The sequence below is a fragment of the Vanellus vanellus genome (genome assembly GCF_965231255.1).
Source record: "Vanellus vanellus genome assembly, chromosome: 3".
NCBI classification, from domain to species: Eukaryota; Metazoa; Chordata; class Aves; order Charadriiformes; family Charadriidae; genus Vanellus; species Vanellus vanellus.
In genome coordinates this window covers 92,871,950-92,892,477 of record NC_138907.1, presented here as the reverse complement: position 1 = coordinate 92,892,477, position 20,528 = coordinate 92,871,950, and the positions used below count along the sequence as shown (strand labels likewise).

General features: G+C 36.7%; 1 protein-coding gene across 1 annotated transcript in view; it reads left to right on the top strand.

Moving 5' to 3' along the window:
- MEI4 (meiotic double-stranded break formation protein 4) overlaps window positions 1–20,528 on the top strand; it is a gene marked incomplete at both ends in the record, with an annotated part of 78,446 nt that overhangs the window by 24,427 nt on the left and 33,491 nt on the right. Inside the window, one exon of the mRNA XM_082480743.1 lies at window positions 13,024–13,155. Coding sequence (XP_082336869.1) covers window positions 13,024–13,155 — 132 coding nt within the window. The remainder of the gene's footprint in view (window positions 1–13,023; window positions 13,156–20,528) is intronic.

The following is a 20,528-nucleotide window of genomic DNA, read 5'->3' as shown; positions in this document are numbered from 1 at the left end:
TTAAGTATTTACCCCAGACTGTAAATATCAAACAAATACTATTACCATACTGAGGGGGTGGGGCGGATATGGCTGTAATTTGGTTAGAAAGCATTCAGAAGGAAATCTTCATATATTTTTCCAGGACTAGGACCTTGTGTCTCTAATACTAGGGTGCTATTTCATTGTCGCCACAACGTAATACTTAGTTTTTAATTAGATGTGTCCCTGGCCTTGTTTTGAAAGCATGTGAGAATACCTTTTGTGTGGTATCAGAATTAGTTGTGCAAGTGTCACTCCTTTTATTTTTTTTTTGTGTGATTACAGGGTTCAGAACAAAGAAAACTTGAGCAGGCATTCGTTAAGGACTTCATAGTTGATGATGTCCGATGTTTCTACCTGTTCCCCTCCTCTACCCAAATGGGAAGTTAATAGATAATTACAATAATGTCAATTCTAAGAGACCAACCAAGAGGTTATCCAGAGAGGGATTACTTGTTGATTGGAGGAACCTGGCAAAGCTTAAGTGAGAGGTGTCACATCTTAAATGACAGAAAATAACCTGATAGATCAGGGATGTTTCAAGACTGCAGAGTGCATTTATAAATCATTCAGGAAGGGTGAAGTGTGTCCACATAATTTGCAAGTGGCATCTTTTCTCTGAATAACTTCACTGAAACAGATGGCTTTTTATGAGATGTTTTATATCTTGCTTCCACCAAAATATTGAGTTAACAGTCGTTCCTATCAGCAGCCATTACTTCAGTCAAACAGATTCAGAGTTTAAAAATTCTATAAACCAATTATTAAGGGGTGGTCGTGGCAGTTTCCAGATTTCTAGAGGAAAAGGGAGGATGTTGCGTGTAGTAATTGCAATGTTTGCAAAGACTTATTGAAAAATCCTTTTTAGAGGTTTGGTTTTCTTTAAACTAAATTGAATACGAAAATAAATATGTAGAATACAGATTTAATAGTGGAAATTGTATACTGATTCTTCATGTGCTGTGTTCCAGATATCTCCCAGGGACGCTTTATGCTTCAGATTTAATCATCACTGTTTACTCAAGTGGTGACTGAAATATCAAGATTATAGGTTTAAAATAAAATTACCATTAATTATAAGGCTGTCATCTGAAAAGAGTGGTAAACTGTGAATTTTGGTTCCAGGAGGATGCTTAAATCCCTCCAGTATAAAAACATTACGAATTTTGTTGTATCTAACTTTACTAACTGTCAAAAAGCATTTGTGCAGACAGATACCAATGCAGCTATAGTATTTGACACAACTTTCCTTTTGCCACCCTCACCTATAAAACTGTCAGGAGCTGTCAAGGAGGACAAAAGGCTGTGAGAAACACCTTCAAAAAGTGAACAAAGAGAGACATGGCTGTAGATTACATTTAATGCATCATCTTCAAAAGCAATCCCAGCATTTTTCAGAGCAAATTAAATAACTTAAAAAACCTTTGAGAATTGGAAGAGATAATTATCTCTACATTGGGTATAAAGGAAGAAAAACAGCAGCAGAATTACTTGCTGTAACGGTTGAGTCCTATTGTTGGAGATGTTTCGAATTATAAAGCACTGGAAGCTATAGGAACCAGTAAAGACATGTACTCAGAGCTTTTCTGCATGAAGTCAATGCTTAAGGCTGTGCACTTTGGATAGAGTTTTTGACCTGAAACTCCAAATTGACACGAGTATCAAAAGGAAAAAAAAATCTATCATTTAAGTATGAGAGGTAAAATAAAAGGAAATATTACTTAAAATATAAAACCATTTAAATCAAAGGATTTTAAATAAAAGTAGCTTATTGAATTTCCCTTTTCAATTTTTCTCCTCTCCCTCCGTATTTGGATAACAGCTCAGAAGTCTGCACACAGCTGTCGGACACAACAATCTTTTGAAGAAACCTTCTGGAAATACCTAGAAGGAGTGTCAAGTCACAGCTGCTAAGGGTGAAGCGTGAATGGTCTGAGCTTAAATAATTTGCTCAAAGGGCTGTCTCTGCACCTTCTGCTGGCTTGGTCTTGCATCCCTGTACGGCTGCCACAGAAAAGCTTGCGAGGATCCTGTGTTTAATTCTGGTGCAGATGAGCTGTTGCTTTCATGTTGCAATATCTCTGATAGTTGCCGCTGATCTACGGAGCAAGCACTTTGCTTGTCACCAATTTTTGAGTCCTCAGCACTGAGCCTCTTGGAGATTTGTATCGGTGTGTTGCTGTTGGTGCATTGCCTTTCGATGTGAAAATTGTTTAATCATGTTGAGTCACTCTGCTGTCAAGAGAACCACTGTTCTATTTACGCAGGTTCTTTGCAAGTCCTGCTTTCAAGCAGACAGAAGTGTATTATAAGAAAACTCTGTAAGACTGTATTCAGTTTGCAGAGCTGCTGGCTCTACTTTTCAAATGGACTATTCTCTACTGCCAGACAAAACATGGGAAAACATTTCCCATGGAAAACTTCCGTAGGAGCTATGGTATATCATCCAGTGGTGTAGAAACTTTGTCGTTTCCCCTTCAGAAAGGGAGCACAGGAACATTTGTTTCCTTAATGTACCCATTTGGGATTTGACAACAGCTATCTCTATCTGCCTCCACAGGGACATAGTGAATATGCGTATCTCCTGCTCCTAGATGCATCACTCATTCACTGGCACTGAGATGTGCCTGTTCTGTTGAGGTTTGTCTCTGTTGTCCAGGGTGTGTTCGAACAAGGGATCATTTCTCCTGTATCACGAAAATGCAACAGTTGGAGGCACTGGGGATTCCCAACTCCCAGTGCTGTTCAGAATAGCATGCGTGTTTCACATTGCTGGTGGAGGTTTTGCACAGCTCATTGCACTTCAGAGAGGACACTAAATTTGTTTTACATGGACAGTGTCCTGGAACCTGCGTAGAAGCCTTCTGTGGTGAACCTGGGCTGGCTGTTGTATCGTAGTATATGGAATTAGCTTTAGAGTCAAATCCCTCTAACAGAAATTAAGATACTTCATACATGTGTTATTTACATCTCTCGTATATACATCTGTGTAAAAATTCAAAACAATTATTGTTAAGGAATTCAGAATCTCATTTGTTACATTGGAGACAGAAGAAAAACACTTTTATACCTGGCTTCGTTCGGTGCAATTCAGCTGTATTCAAAGCTGTCATGGCGAAATATAGTCACAGGGTGCTGCATTACATAGGATTTATGTGATGTGATCCCTAGTGGTGTCACACTAGTTTATCAACGTGGTTGATGAAGTTCAGTTCACTGGTTGTACGTCTTTTAGGTGCAGCTCATACTGTAATTTGGAGCATGGCTAATGCATCAGTTCTGAGCCAGAAGATTCTGGCCTTCACCCTGGGTTCTGTAGAGAAATCTGTCTTTGTTTCTTGGACCCCTTGTTTTAAGGAGTTAGTCAAAACACTAAAACAGAACACAGTCGTACAGGATTCTTCAGGATTCTAGAGTGAAGTCAAGCAGTGTAGGGCACTCAGAAGAGACTGCTTTCTGGAGCCTTGTTCCTGTTCAACAAATAATTAATCCATCTGCCCCACCTTACTCACAATGTCTTTCAAACAAGACCCAGAAGGAAAAGAGATGTGTTTCAGTGAACTGTGGCTGTTTGCTTCTTCTCATGCTAAGTTTTAAAACATCAATACTGACCTCAAATATGCTGTCAAGAGTCGTTGGCTATCCTACCTTTAGGGTGATTGTTTTGAAGTTGTTTTGTATTAACAGTATCTGAATGGATACTGAGACATGAACACAGTCTCTGGAAACTTTTCTTATCCTGTTTGGGACTTTACTGCCCGTTTTCATTTTTCTCTCTCTTATGTTTCATCTGAACATCTTTCTGTAGAATTTTGCAAATATTCAAATATTACTGTTGATACATTTAGCAGAAAAGCAAACACAAGAATTCTAAGTAGTAGTTTAATGCCTTTACCAGATGTTTATGTAAGAAGAGATTCACAATTCTTCATGCAAGTAACAAGTTGAAATGTAGTACAGTGAAAAGCAGAAAGAGAGAAATGTTTGAATCTCATTATATAATTGCCAATGAAATGTATGGAAGTGTGCTTGTTCAATTCAATAAGTAGATATTAATCAGAACCACGCTTTTGAATCTTTTCTTATTTAGTATACAATTTGTATGATTCATTAATGACAGAAAATGCCTGGAAGAGAGTAATCATAAACTTACTCTGATGGTTTTAACACATGCAACAGTATGTATTTAATACATGCTCCAACTAGTTGTGGGTGACAATAAATTCCCCTGGCCATGTATAGTTTGCAGTATATTTTGTCAGCAACTGCCAGGGCAGTGCTTAACTTACCAGTTTACAAGAGTCTTGCCTGCTCAAAGATGAAAAAGATTTAAAAATAGTTATTCACGTCACCGGTGGTTCACAAGTATAAAACCAGTGGGCTTCAGTTTTCCTAAATTAATTGAGTTGCGAGGGGAATATCATGGCTCTTGAGACATGGTGCATTTTCATCGGCCAGAGAATTTTGCTTATGTGGTGGAAGAGCAGTTCATTCATATGAATATTAAAATGTGTTGCCAGGATTTTATGGTCTAGTAAGAGTCAATGTTTGAATCTCTTGATTGCTGGGAAAATTTAATTCAACAATCTGTTGTCCTATGTAGAGAGCTATTTAAGTCAAATGGTAATCAGAATCCATTGTCTTGTAAATCACTACAGTCTAAAGCAATCACCAAACTGACTGATTCTCATTTACTTCAGTAAAGTGGATCATAGGAGTAACTAGACAGGAATGAATGAAAGAAAATTTTATCTGCCTCAGACTTTTGTCCACCTTTCCTCCTCAGCCAGCCTCAGCTGATACACATAATGCACTAAAACTACAATTATTGAAGAGGTACAAGAAGAACTTAGCAGGATTTTTTTTTTTTACCATTAGGGCAAAAAAGTTTCATTCATGGTTTCCAACCTACCTATAACGCTGTTCTGTCAGGACCGTCCCTTTTCCTAATAACAAATACTGTCATTGCCTGCTTTTATCCAAGTAGTTAACTAGTATTTGGGTTACTACAGATTATTTCCACTAGGAAGAGAAAAAAGGGGTGGAATAGGCCTTTGCTGTTCTCTTAATTCACAAATTAAATAAGTGGGGGCTCTTAACGCAAGAGTACAGGAAGATCTTGTTTTTGTTGAATATGGTAGGAAATATATATGAAAAGCTGTTTGTTTGTTTGTTTCTTTCTTTCTTCTGCCCCCAGTCTCTCTCCAGTGAATGGCTCTCAACTTTCTGTAGCATCCCATTAGCAGTGCTTCTTTGGCATCTCTGTGATATTTGTAGCTGAGAACATGTGGAAGAACAACATCAAAGCCCATCCCTCAGTTCTTCACTTATCATGCCTGTGTAAAAGCGTTTTAATTCTATCTAGGCCTCGTTTTCTGTTACTGTAGCCTTGTTATTGAACAAAAGGACTTAAAATTGTTCTTTTTTCTTTGGTCTCAGGGATACCATAGTGAGTGGTTATTCAAAGGGTTGTTATGACCACCTCACCTCCATCACATTAGTACTTACCCGAGCTCTTTAGCTCCATTCTGGTCACTTCCAGATGGAGGTCTAGGGCTGTTCCTGCTGTAAGGATTGTCTGTCTTTTCATGGAAAAATTCAGTTTGTTGCTTGTAATGGAGATGGTGCCTTTTTTTTTTTTTTTCTTGGGGGGAAAATTACCTCTTACATCCCCTGGTTTTTGAAGGTGGCTGTATATCCCAAGGGGTTTTTAGTATTAGTCCTCAACAATATGTGTACATACTTTAATGATGAGAAACTTAGGGTTTCTCTGTTCTTTTGCCTGTTTACTAATGAACCTTATAGCTTAAATTTGTCATGCTTCTCTAGGAAATACTTTTGTGTGCCCAAATAGGGTGTGTGTTTGTGTTATTGTGATAGGATAGAAATTAAAAGTAAGCTCTGTAGAGCCTGTTATCTACAACCAGTTGCTAAGGCAGTGGAGTATTCCTTGCCTAACTTTTTAGGGCTCAACTCCTGCATGAAATCTACAGCCCTAAACAAGGTACCTCTGTTCTTCCTAGGTATGCATGCCAGATACTTCGCATCTTTAAGTGGTATTCAAAGTAGCTTGCAGATTGTGGGCAGAGGGAGGAAGAGTGAAGGATTGGGAAATAAATATCTGAAATCCATTTTCATTTGCAGGGACTGTCTGTAAATTGTACACACTTAAATGAGACATTGATTTACATCCCTGAATTTGTTTAAGGATGACCCGCTCACTCTTTAGTTCAAACACCTAAAAGCTAAAGAATACCTGTTTCTGTAATTTATCCAGTGACTTTTTCTAAGCAGTCCTCAGATGAAAAATTTGAATCCGTAACATTGCTGCCCTGAGTGAGCTCACACTTGCTGCCTAGTGTCTTCTGCATCCGTTAACATGGCTTGGCAACTCAGCATCAGCAGGCGGATAGGCAGTTCTTCGCTCATCTAGGCTTCTAAGCAGGACTAGTTAAGAAGCAGGAATCAAGAGTAATTTAAATTTTAATCTCTGAGGCAGGGAAGACTGTCTCTAGAGCTGCTGCTTCATAATCAATAAAATATTTACAGTAGGTATTAAAAAAACGGGCAGCAGTAATATCAGAGCTGTCTGTGTGGCAGCTGTTGTGAATGCTGTTTGTTTAACTGGGATTGATCTGTATTCCTGTTGACAACGTTTACTGGATCCAGCCTCTTGGATGAATTAGATATTTAGATGCCTAATTCATGAATCCCAAGAAGTTGCAGACATTCTTGATCTCTGCCAAGGTAGCACTGCTTAAAGTAAATTTATTGGTGAAAACTCTGCCAGCAGGATTCCAAGCGTCTTCAATAGTTAGCTGGATCAGTTTCTTGTACTTAGTTTTCAGATGAACTGTGTGTTTGCAGTGTGCCTTCAAGGAAAGCATTGCCTTTTCTGTAAGGTGATTGGGGTGAGGTGATATAAGCAAAGTGCGTGGTTTCAGTGTATGGAAGTGGATATTACCATTTTGAGATAGACACTGAATTAAACATGACAGTGATTTGCAACCCTGAATTCCTTTAAGGACATCCAGGTTGTGCTTTAGTTTTGGACTGGGGGGTTTTGGTTGGTTGGTTTGCCTTTTTTTTTTTTTTTAAAACAAACAAACAAAAAGCAAAATAACAAACACAAACTCACAACAGGGTCTGTTAAATATATTTTATCCCATTAGCTAGGTGTCATTGTTTTATAATATTATCCAACTTAAGAGAACATAAGGTGCTCAAAATGAGAAAGAAAAGATAAGTCTTTATCCTATGAAACTGAAAGGAAAAAAAAAAGGTGAAATAATTTAGAATTAAAGACTTAGAGATGGTAATATTGTAACTGTAGCATTTCTAATATAGCATGCTCTATGTTTGAAAATGAAGGTTAAGAGGAAGTTACCTGGGTAGGAGTTTATCTCAATAACATACAAAACCTTATAACAAAGTTAAAAGAAAAGAATAATTAAAGATTTAGAGATAAATGATATGAAATGTAACTTGAGTTTACCAGATGTAAATTTGTGGCAGAACAACAGAGAGCATTCTTTGTAAAATAAACCATATTTACTGATGGGAGATTCATAGCTTTTATCTATCTGGTGGTGTTCAATAAAGCATTTGTTATGGAACTCATACTAGAAAAATATTAATGAAGCTGAAAAACATGTTCTTTAATGCTTTAATCTTTTTTAACTGGATAAGAAAGCAGCTAGTGAAGTAGCAGCAACTTGTGCGATGTACTGAGTGTTTATACTTGATAGGAAGAGGAGGGTAAAGGTTTGTGTATGTCAGTCAATCAGACGACATGCTACTTAAGGGGAGTCCACTCTCTGCAGGTGCTGGGGCTGGTCTGAACGTCCTCCTTACTTCAGCAGTAACAGGGAAGGAGAGGATAAACACCTGGGAAATAGTTTGGGAAATTTGCTTCTGCCAGAGGGCTTGGTGGTGTGAAGAAGCAGTAAGGGAGGTGGGAGGATGGCAAAATGGCTGCAAGTGCATCTCTCCTTCACAACAGTTTCTGTGGTCTCTCATCTCTCTCCTTGCTGATGTGGCAGGAACAGCCAACTTGGCTTAGTTTAGCCTCTGGACAGGAGGATGCAGATGCACTTACTGCCTGTTTTGCTAGGGAACTGGTATTGGGTTGGATAAAAGCATATATGGAGTCAGAGGGACTCTGCTGATTAGTGAATCGGAGAGCGACTTTTAGGCAGCCGTGAAGAAATAAAACTAAGAAAGGCATTTTCAATCCATGCATGGAAAAAATTGCGCCTTCACACTCCCAGTCTGCCATACAAACTTCATGATCAGCACAGATGACTGGGACGAGTTCATGTAGTACAATTCCTTGGAGATCTTCCCGCCTCACTCAACAAATTCAACAAAGCTGTACTTAAACCAGTAGGTTGCGCATTTCTTTCAGTGAGTGCCATGATAATTATGGCTGGCATTTTTGGCTTTTCCGGCATCATTCACCAAAGTGTTCTGGTTTTCAGAATATTTAGTAGGCTGAGTGCAGGTTATTTGTTCCTCCATCTCCGTTCTCTGCATGGCATACACGTGCTGTATTATAATAATTCTTTCCCAGATGTCAAAATATCTTGGTTTAATTTTAATTATTTTTTTTCACCTTTTCTGAACCTTTTCTTAAAAAAAAATAAATAAATTGTTCATCCCTTTTGCATTTTAGCTTGTCTTTTTGTAAACATTTTTGGTGGATGCAGTCAAACCTACTGAAAACAGACCTGCCTCTATTGTATGTCACAGTGTCTGTCAGAATGTTTATCAGCTAAAACTCTGCAAAAAAGTACTGAAATACTGTAATATAAGTGGCAGCTTGCAGCAATTAAGCTAACTGATGGTCCTAGCGGGGAACATGAGGTTCAGAAGAGTGGAGAGAATCATGAACAAGATTATGAAAGGGTAAAGGCAGAGCAAGGGCTTGAGATGAGGCTCACAGAGCAAAGAATTGGAATAACATGTATCAAATCCCAAGACCTGAAGATAGGAGAAATAGTGCTGCATAAACAGAAGGAGAGATAAATGACAACCATCAAATTAATGAAGGAAGCAACATGACAGTAAGATAAGAAAAGGAGTACTAATGCTCTCTGTGTAAAAGTGACAATTTCAATTGACATTGACGAGTTAGGAGAAGTCAAATTGGACTAAATGGGCAAAGGGCGAGGGTGATGTGAATTCAAAGGCAAAAATACTGTTTTGTTTTTAACACCTCACAGTTTGAGGATAACTGTAATAATTATTTGCTTTAGTCCTGTACTGCCAAATATGCCAGTTGCTTGGGGAAGAGAGCTGTTACTTGGCATGAAAGCTGTAAACTGGTGAAACAGAAACTAAGGTGCAGTTTTCATACTTGCAGGTTGTAGTGAGTCGTGCAACTCATGAAGAAGTTGAACTCACAAGTTTTGATTAACTGTTATTAAGGAAAAGTCTAACGCATACTGATAAATAGAATTCTAAACAAATAATTCATAAGGAGATTTTTATCCTGGTTTCCTGGGGAAACAAGTCTCACAGGAGTGTGCTCTTTCTTTTGCTCATCAGTCTTTTCCTCTAGTAGTAACTTTTGAAACTGATATCCAGTTTGAAATCATTTGGAAAGAAGTGGAAGGTAAAAAATGCCTTCCAATAGGCTTTAAAATTGGTGGCTGGGTAGAGGAGAGACCAAATCAGTATGCCTGAGGCAAGCGGAACATGGATGTTACGTATTTATTTTGGCAACAGGCGGGTTGACAGTCCACACATCCTTCCAGCTACTGGCACAGCATTGCTCGCTCTTGCTCTGCATCCTGAGGAACATGGGAAAAGAACAGAAACCGGGGTGTGGGAGGAGGGTTAGGGACAGATGACGCAGCTCCTGAACAGCGAACCAGGCTCCATTATTTTCTTGTTTCTGATCGTATGTTTTTTTACAATCTAATTTTCTGACTGCATTTACCTGAGAATCCCTGGAGAGCATAGGTTTTATTTCATCTATATCATTAAGCAAGCCAAAGTTTTCTGTTCCATTTTTAGCGTTTGAGAGATTTGAGAGCTGAAGATACGCTTTTATCTTTAATGAAACTGCATACTATTTGAACTATTATCGGTTTGAATGTTTCCAGAGTTTAATTAGCAATACATGCTCATTGCTTTGAAACACAAAGTCTTACTTCTGTTTGCTATTTACGAATTTATTGCTTATGTGCTATAAATACGCTTTGTGTTTATTTAATGCATACAGTCTGTATTACTTTAACCTTAATTCTTTGTTGTCTCATTATTTTCTTAAAATATACCAAGAGAGTCACAAAAATACAATATTAAATCCATACTCTTTAATAAATCAGTTAACAGGTGGGATTTTTCAGTGGCATCAATACCCATGTCTGAAGTACCCTAAATACTGTCATTACAAAATCCCTATGTACTTCCCTTAGTAGATGCTCAGGCTTTAAATTTGAAGATCCCTTGTTATCTAGTCCTACAAAATTCCAACTACAAAATGGTAACTCTTTCCAAACCAGAAAGGATACGGAAATTTTGTGAAAGACCCTAGTTTAGTTAAATCTCAGCTGCTAGCATTAATAACTGCAAAAAAAATAAAAACTGTCATTGTTTCACTACCTGTCTAAGAATGTTTTAAGCAAATAGAAAAGAACTTAAAAAAGAACAATCATAGTCACGTTTCTGTCTGAATATATACATTTAGTGTGTTTTTTGGTAGAGGTAGCATTGGAAAACTACTCTGGATTGTCACGTTCGCTTGCTTGCCAAAGACAAATTAGCAAGTGTACTCAATGATATGCTCTGAAAGTATAGAAATATAAAATATGTATCCATCATTAATTTATATAAAAAAGTAAGAATGAGTGGGGACTTCAATGAAAAATGTGTTGGGTTTTAGCATTGTTTAAACCTCAAATAATGATTTGAAGCAGTCATACCCCTTTGGAACATGCACACTGTGAAGGCAGAACAATCCAGGTATTGCACAATTTTTCTGTCATACAGTTTTAGTATATACTATGGAAGATCTTTCAAAACTGTAAATGTCTAGATTATTCTTGGGAAGAGGAATAGTTGTTTTGTTTGGAAGGTTGTACGTTTCCAGTATATGGAAGTCTGATTTAATTCACATATCCTCAAAGCACATGTAGGTGCATTACATTATCCTTTCATGTCACTTTAATTGTTTAGAAACATATTTTTATCTCACTTCCATTCACATTTCATCTTTATAGAAACTTTGGCTTACACATTTATGAATGATTTTAATCTCACAGATTTTCGAAGCTATATGTGTACAATTTACGAATTATCTTTAATGCAAGGAGTTTACTTTGTATCTCTGCAGATTTGATTCTGAACATAAGACTTGTATGTCTTTTATAGTTTTCTTTTTATATTTTTGGGGGGATTACATGCTAAAGTGAGATGATTAACAGTAAAGATTTATTAAAGTCTTTTTATTAAAGATTGTTATGACTGTGAATAGGGGATTGTCTCATATTGGGCAAATGGTAGCCAAGCCTATCAAACTGCTCAGCTTTAAGAGGCTGGTAAATAGGCGTTGCATCAACTGGCAGGACAGTTCGACCATATGACCAGGCAGACAAGCAGTAACTGTAAGTGGGAAGCTGTGTAATTAACGTTTTTTGCAGCAAAAGTTTTCAGTCCACCTCACTGTCCACTTAATTTAGCCCAAAATTTTGTCAGTAACAATTTTACAGGAGACAATGTTGAACACCATGGTAAAGTCAAGGTAAATGATACTCAGTGCTTACCTCTCATCCGCCCAGCCAGCCATCTCACTGTAGAAGGCTATCACGTTGGTTAAGCATGGGTTGCCCTTAATACATCCATGCTGACTACTACTGAATTGCCTTCTTGGCTTTTGTGTGTTTGGAAAGGATTTCCAGGAGGATTCACCCTATGCAAACCTGTAAATGGTGGGCAAATACTTTACTCATATATGTGTGTGTGTGTATACACACGTGAGCTGGCTAGAGGAATAAACTAGGTTGTTAATAGGATGCAGTGGTCTGCTCTTGAGTGGTTAAGACGTGATAGTTATTCTTTGACATACAAATTTGTGTCAAAGTATGCTTTTGTCAGTCAAAAATACTCATTTACAAAGAGATACTGTATATTAATGTTGTATGGGTATACATTCATATGAAAATATAAATTATAGTCATTATATTTAATGGGTATTTTTTCTTTCAAAGAACTCAAATACATTTATATATAGAAATGATAATTTATTCTAGTAGTGTTTTACAAAATGATGTCTTTACTTTGTAGAGCGGTATGTTTCATTACATAATAGCTATACATTTCCATTTCTGGGAACAAAGAAAACAGTTGTGTTTTTTTTTAATAGACAAGACTGTGGCAAAAAAAAAAAAAATTACTAATATAATTCTCATGTGATCGCATCACTCCTTCTGTAGTTCAGGAGAAATGCCTTGATTACAGCAAGTAGACAGTGAATTATTTGAATTTGGAAATATAGTGTATCTTCTAGCTGTCAGCATTTAATCAAGTTTATTCCTGATAACTCAATTGACAGCAAACTCCAATATAGCTCTTAGCTTGCTCACGTGTTTAAATTTCAAAGAATTCGTTTGTTCATTTGTCTACCTGTGACAAACAGGATTACTGTATGTGCAGGGTAGTCACCCACTTTCTATGACAACAGATGGGCATGATGACAGCTAATGCTGAAAAGCTGCCTCCTGGGGAATTCACACTTTTGGAGGAGTTTGCTCATATGACAGTTTCCTGCAGTGCTAATCTTTTGAGAAAGGAAAGTTTCTAGGTCATTGATATGGGTTTCTCATTGGTCTCATATGTATGTAATTAATAAGTTTTAAACTCCCTAAAATTTTGAATTTGACTTTTTTTCTTTAGAATTTGAATATATAAATCCCATTTCTATTTAAGGTAATTGGTTGGGGTAAAAAAGATGAAGACATATTTTGAAAGATTAAATTTACTGTTATTTTTCTTTAGTTTCAGGCGCTGCATGCTGTATCACACACACTGCTTTTGCTAGGAAGGAACAACATACTAAGAAATTCTTTAATATCTCTTCTACTCACAGAAGTACATCAATTTGCTGAGCAGCTGTTACAAGTTCACCAGGTACTGTCATATTTTCTTTTGGAGAAGGGCCAAAGAGTGGTGTTGGAGAGTGTTTTGTCCATATCTGTCTGTTTCATAAAATGTAATAAATGGATCATTCTACAGCATATGCAGGTTTAATAAGCAAGGAAATGCTAGCACCTAACTTTAACAGCAGATTCAAAAAAAGAGACATAAAGTAAAAGAAAATTTCCATATGGACAAAAGTAAAGTTATTGGACTGTATAACAGACTGTACAGGTTTTAAGATCATGCTATATAATTTGGAAAATACTTGAAAGAATTAGTTAAAACAATTACTGCAACATGTAAATTTTTGGCTATGCAGGCAATACAACTTAGGAACTCAGCTGGACCCACAAAGAATTGGTTTTATCTCTAGCTCATATAAAACTGGAAAGAATGTTGCGTTATTTTATTTCAGAATTAGTTTTCATGTTTCACATTATAATACTAGTTTTCACGATGCAAAAGATATCCAACACTTAAACTTGTATTTAGTTTGTTTCAATGAGTAGGACATGAAGAGCAGAATAGAATGGAGATAAAATTTTTGGTAAAATTTATTCTTAGCTAATTTTTTCCAATGAACTATAGTTAAAAAAAAAAAACTGGACATTCCTTTAACATTTGGAGAAGAGATGTATGAAATAAATTGTGTTTTCATAGATTGTTCATGTCTTTGTGTGTGGTGCTATGGATTTAATGCAAACTGTTCAGTTTCACTTGGGACTTGATTTTACACTATTCTAGAAGGATCAATAAAAGAAAGCATGCCGCTTTTTGTTGATGGTAGATAAAGTTACTGGTATATAGAGAAAACACTTATCATAGGTATATCTATTGGTGGCCTAGTTTAACAACTGTTTTAAGTGTTGCTTAGGCAGTCTTACCTTTATTCTTTTTCCCTCTAGGTTATTATATGGGAGTAGTTCAGGCTGCTGGAGAGGGAACATATAATTATCAACCCAAATTTCTAGTATGTTTGAATTATATTCTGAAAAGGCTTCAGAAAGGCCAGTTTTGAAAGAATTAAGACAATAAGCTGTGTCTTATTTTAAGTCACTAGTAGCATACCGGAGTTATTGATGGCAGCCAAAAGAGAACAGACTTTAAACAAATGTAAGGATAGGAAAGTGTAAAATTAAAAAAAAAAAAAGTTCTGTTTTTTAAGTTTAAACAAGTTGCTCATTTTTATCATTATTAAATCTCACCTGTTTAACAGAATTAGCCATCCCTCCTTTCAGCAGAGTTTTTGTGAGCGGCAACACAGAACTCTCCAGCGCTCCACACTGATGAAAAGCTTACACTGAGCATTGCACTTTGCTGACTTAGTTATTATGGTACTACTTAACCTTGCCATACTGTAATTATTTTAAGTATTGCATTTGTAATTTGGTACATAAAATTTATTTCTAAAAATTTCTAAAAGAAGATTGACTCCTCTTTGACTTCTCTTTATGTTGGAAAGAATAATGTATTTGATTTTAAGATCATAGTAAGAGAGATTACAAAACTGTATAACTTGCAGTTGAGAAAATGGAAGTAAATTAGTATCCTGTGATTTTTTAACCATAAAAGATTCTCTTTAACTACACAAGTGATTTTGATTTCTCTAATGGCAAATTATTTTGTTACTGGCAGTGTAATTTTTTTATTTATGGGAAGATAGTAGATTTGAGATTTGATTTATATATAAATGTAGATAAGTTGGTAATTTAATTCCTGAACAATTCTTATACTGCAGCTGGTGTAATAAATTGCTTAAATGCCAGTCTCACTAGGGCAGCTTGATACCCCTAATTGATGGTACAGAAGTTTTTCTTTTTTTTTTCCACCTCAACAGGAAGCTTAAATTGTACTTCCTGAGCAACTGAAGAAAGTTGTATCTAGCACTGAAGGGAAGGTGCCTGTGGAGTGGGACAGAGGGGACAGAGACTTGTACTCATTTACTGAAAATAAAAAATAAAGAAGTTTTCGATCTTGTAAATTTAATGTTTCTTCATACTTAGCATATGCAGACTAAAATTCAGGACAGTAAAATGCATTTGTTAATTGACCTTTTCGGCATCAGGACCAAATCCTTTTTCAGGTTAAGTGTTTCCTACCTGCAGCCCTCGATCTGTCTCATTTTAAATATTTTGCATTTGTGCTAGCTGCAAATCTTAGCCAGTCCACAGTACTGATTTTCAGACTACTTTGGTACAAGAGCCTTGAAATGCCTCCCACCTTTACAAGTGGGGAAATGTATGTTTATTATCATGCAACAGGAAACACAGAAAGACTTTCTGACAAAACACTTAATAATGTTTCCTTTCACCTTTTTTTTTTTTTAAAAACAGCCCTTTCTGTTCACCCAGAGAAATAATTTAATTCTCCCTTATTCAAGAATTTAGAGTCATGTTTACATAAGGAGTGTTCCCTGCTCTGCTTCTGCTTCCTCCTACAAAGTTGTCGGTCTGCCTTCTGCTGCTGAAATGTGGTAGACCCTCTCTCTTTTTTTTTTTTTTTTTTAACCTGATACTGTAATTTATTTATTTATATTTTCCTCATCCAGCACTTTAAGTGTTTCTTTTCCAAGAAATGCATCTTGATCAACAAATCACAAACCATGGTCTGGAATAGGACTTTCATATAACCTTAGCAAAGCTTATGGGGCTTTTTTTTGAGTCCTTTTAAAACGCTTTGCATTTAAGTGAGTTTCAGAAGAATAAGTGAGCTTCAGGCACTTGGGTAGAGACTCCAGTGACTAATTTGACAATGACAAAGCAGTCTTGAAATGCTCACCCCCCCAACACAGTGCTGGACTTTTTCTGGGAGTAGCAGAAGGTTCAAGAAGACTGAATTGGAAGCCACAGGAGCTGTGCTTCTATCTTCAGCTGACACTTCGTAGGACTATAAAGTTTTGAAAAGCTTTAGTTCATGTGGGGAAAGTAACTGAAGTTCTGGTTTGCTTAGCTTGCTGTGAAGTCAGTGTTTTTAAAGTTTATGCATTCTTGCATTTAGTCCAAATAAATGTATTGTATTCATTTACAAACCCTTATACATTCTGTATATGATGATTATTTCTGGAAATATTGCTTAACAAAACCTTTGTACTTATCAGAATAAGTACACTAAACTCTAGTATTTCTGACAGCCTGATTTACAGACCTGCTTCTGAATGTTCCTGACTTTGTGTAGTATTACTTTTGGGTAGGCATGATTCTAAAAAGGATTAAAATATTTTTTTCTTGTTTTATAATCAAAACTAACAATATCGGTTTGAAGTATACCAAATGACAGCTTTAAAAAAAAAAATTCTTCATAAATACTTTAATTAGAATTTGCAGAAGTATAATACATATAAATCAAACTTCATTAGCTGACAAGTATCCTAATCCTGTTTTGTTACGTAAGCAAAACTACTAATTGCAAAGGCATTTCATGTCTTCTACTTAAGACAATAAAATTAAGGACTTTGAATTTTAGTTATGGTTACATAAGGTGTACAAATACCTGTTTCCTTTTTGGTTTGTTTTGTTTCTTTTTTGTTGTTGTTGGCAGCTAGGAGAAATAAAGAAATCATCTGAGGCATGTGTTTAGGTTAGCTTGCAATTCACTTTTAAACATTCAGTGAAAAAAAGAAATTGAAAAAATAGCTTATTCATCCAGGCAAACTTCTATGTTTTATTTTTGTATAATTATTTTTTTTTTAAATTTGAAGATGTTTTCCAACACTGACCAGAATTAAAAACAAAGTTCCACTTAATTTTTCTAAACGAATAATCTAGATATCTCAACATTTTTATTTTAACTTCATCAAGACTTGAGCTAAGCTTCAAATAGGTTGTAAAATGTTTGCATGCCAGAATATGCAACTTTAAATTCAGTCATTTCTTCAATAGAAAGTGTGCTCTGCTAAGGTTATGTAGGTTTGTGGATATGTCCTTTGATAAATATTGAAAATTTTTTACTTTAAAATTCTGACTGATTTTAGTGATTTTTGTCTCTGCGTCCTCTTGGAACAAACTTATCTATCCATGACCCACAGTTTTAAAGAGCTATCTATGCCCCTATCTTTACAAATTAAAAAAATAGATTGACTGTTGGAGTGTGTACCTAATGAACTACACCAGAAAAATACAGAGATTACTCTGCATATTTTTATGTTGTTCCCTAATTGGCTAAATCCATTAATCATAGAATATGACAATTTAATGTGAAATATATGAATAATAGAATTTTGTTTAATATTTTTGACCAATATTCCCACATGTCAATGTAGAAAATAAAAGTAACTAAGGAGATAAGGAGTATGTAAAACAGTATAGTTCTCCTGATTTTTCTTTCACCCAGTTAAGATGAATTTTATGGTAGTAAACTCTCAAGCAAGTTAGTAGTTTGCTTTAATTCGCTTAACTACTACTTCGTGTGCTTAAAGTGAAGCTCATTCTTCAGCGCTTTGCTGACACTGGGACACTAACTTCTAGGCAAAAGCATATTAATATAAACTCAGTTGGATCCTTTAATTTTTACTGATGTTGGGTATGTACTTTTCATTTTTATCTGTAATAGGAACCTTTCATGCTTCATAAATAAGGTTTATAAGAATATAGTAACCAAACCTTATCTTCCAACAGAATAGAAATCTTCTGATCCCCAACTGGATTCCTACTGCAGAGCAGATACAATTTTAAGATATTAAGATTTCAGAGTGATACTGTGGAAGATGATTTATTTTTCAAATGTTGAGCTCCTCACCATGATAGCAGATCTTCCTTTATGATAACTGTTTCAAAGATAGAGGACCAGAAGTGGAATGCATGTATTGGTTCATGCCCATTTCTAACCCCCCAGGTTTTAATTCCAAGAACTCTGAAAAAGAAAATTAAAAAACAGAAAATAGAAAAAGGAAGACATACATACTGTGAGGTTTTAGAAAGCCCTGTTATTCAGTAATCGCCAATACATAATTTGTCTATCATTACACTTTTACATCGCATTACTTTCTGTACATTGTTTTTCCATTTTTAAAACTTTAAAATATTTCTGTCACAAAAACCATACACTGAACAGTGGTGTTTTTTTTAATCAAAACACCAAGTTATATGTTATTCTTAATGTTCTATGTAAGCATTAAGTCCAAATCCAAATGTGGGTGTTAACTTTTCTCCTGAAATGAATGGTGCAGTTAGACTTAGACATGGGATGCAGGGTGGGATTCATCCTTCTTAGTTTAGATCACAGAATCACAGAATAGTAGGGTTTGGAAGGGACCTTCGGAGATCATCTAGTACAACCCCCTTTCCAAAGCAGGTTCACCTAGAGCAGGTTGGGCAGTATTGCATCCAGGCGGGTTTTGAATATCTCCAGAGAAGGAGACTCCATGTTTAGATGGAAGTTCCTGTGTTCTAGTTTGTGCCTGTTGCCCCGTGTCCTGTCACTGGGCTCCACTGAAAAGAGTCTGGCCCCATCCTCTTGCCACCCACGCTTTAGATATTTATGAACATTGAGGAGATCCCCTCTCAGTCTTCTCTAGGCAAAACAGACCTAGGTTTTTCAGCCTTTCCTCAAAAGAGAGGTGCTCCCATCCCCTGATTATTTTTATAGCCCTTTGCTGGACTCTCTCCAGTAGTTCCTTGTTTTTCTTGAACTGGGAAGCCCAGAGTTGGACATGGTACTCTAGATGTGGTCTCACCAGGGCAGAGTAGAGGGTGAGGATGACCTCCCTCGACCTACTGGCCACACTCTTCTTGATGCACCCCAGGAGACCATTGGCCTTCTTGGCCACAAGGGCACATTTTGCTGGCTCATGGTCAGCATGTTGTTCACCAAGACTCCCAGGTCACTCTCTGCAGAGCTGCTTTCCAGCAGGTCAACCTCTAACTTGTACTGGTGCGTGGGGTTATTCCTCCCTAGGTGCAGGACCTTATACTTGCCCCTGTTGAACTTCATTTCATTCCTCTCTGCCCAACTCTCTAGCCCGTCCAGGTCTCTCTGTATGGCAGCACAGCCTTCTGGTGTCTTCCTTCTTATTTCCCCAGCTTTATATGCTGACCGTGATGTAACATGGTATGGATTATCCCTTTGGCTAGTTGGGGTCAGCTGTCCTGGCTGTGTCTCCTCCCAGCTTCTTGGGTGTCCCCGGCCTTCTTGTTGGCAGGCCAGTATGAGAAGCTGAAAAGTCCTCGACTGCTGAGCCACAACTAAAATATTAGTGTGTTATCAATGTTATTCTCATCCTAAATTCAAATCATAGCACTATACCAGCTGCTAGTAAGAAAATTAACTCTATCCCAGCCTAAATGAGGACAATTCCAGGAAAGGCCTGATCCTGCAGAACACGTAGTTGGAAGAGATTGATGATGAATTAGGGGGCAGGATACATGTATTGGAGCTTCTTGTAACACGCATTCAGCTATGGTGTGTCTGATGTATATGCCTTTAAATAGGAAGCTCTGTTAAATTAACTGTCTGTGCAGGCAGTGTACTTAGGAAGAAAAAGAACAAGGAGGAGCATGGATGCAGTATGATTTTGAGCACTTTCTGATATTTTTGTTGTCAGTCAGCACTGTGTAGCAAATAGTTGTGTCAGTGGAATGTCAAACTACACAGCAACAGCTCTGTGTGGAAGCAAATGAAGGGCTGAAATATTCCTGTGGCTGGAGAGCTGTTCTTTTTCTAGTAGGCCTGCAAATTAGAGACATCGTGAATGTCAGGATGGACTAGCTCAGTTGGTAATCGATCCATCGGGGAAAATGGCGTTTGCCAGAAGCTATGTTCAGCAAGATAACAGAAAGGTTTAAAGTGTTAAGAACTGAGCTATTTAATGTCAGGGCTTGTCTTCATAGGCATTTCTCCATGCAGCCATTCTGTATCCAGTGGATGTTCTGGGCAGGCATGGTACCTCCCACATACTTTATTCCAAATGTGAGTGTGTCTGATGAGATGTAGAGAATTCTCAGATAAGCTCTTCTTTCCAAGAAGTCTCCTTCATTTATGCAATATGTCTAGTCTCTTCAGCCATAAGTTTATATATGTTGTAATAAAGTTTTTATATGGGTTAGAAAAAAAGCTATGCTATTTTTCCAAGTATGTTAGAAAATTACTAATAGATGTCATTTATTTCTTTATTATGCTGGTAAGCACAGATTGTAACATTTTTCAAATTGTGAATGGTTAAAGATGCTGCAAAATAGTGCATTGTTAAAAAAAAAAAGTGGGTAAATGTAGGATTATTTTTTATTCCATGTGACTACTGGTAACAAAGGAAATAACAGCTGGATAGAATAATCAGTGGATCTGCATTTTGTCCTCATGGATATATACCTAGTTTGAAGATACAGACTTGGGAAAATATAGATCTCTTCCCTGAAAGGCAGGAGTGAAAG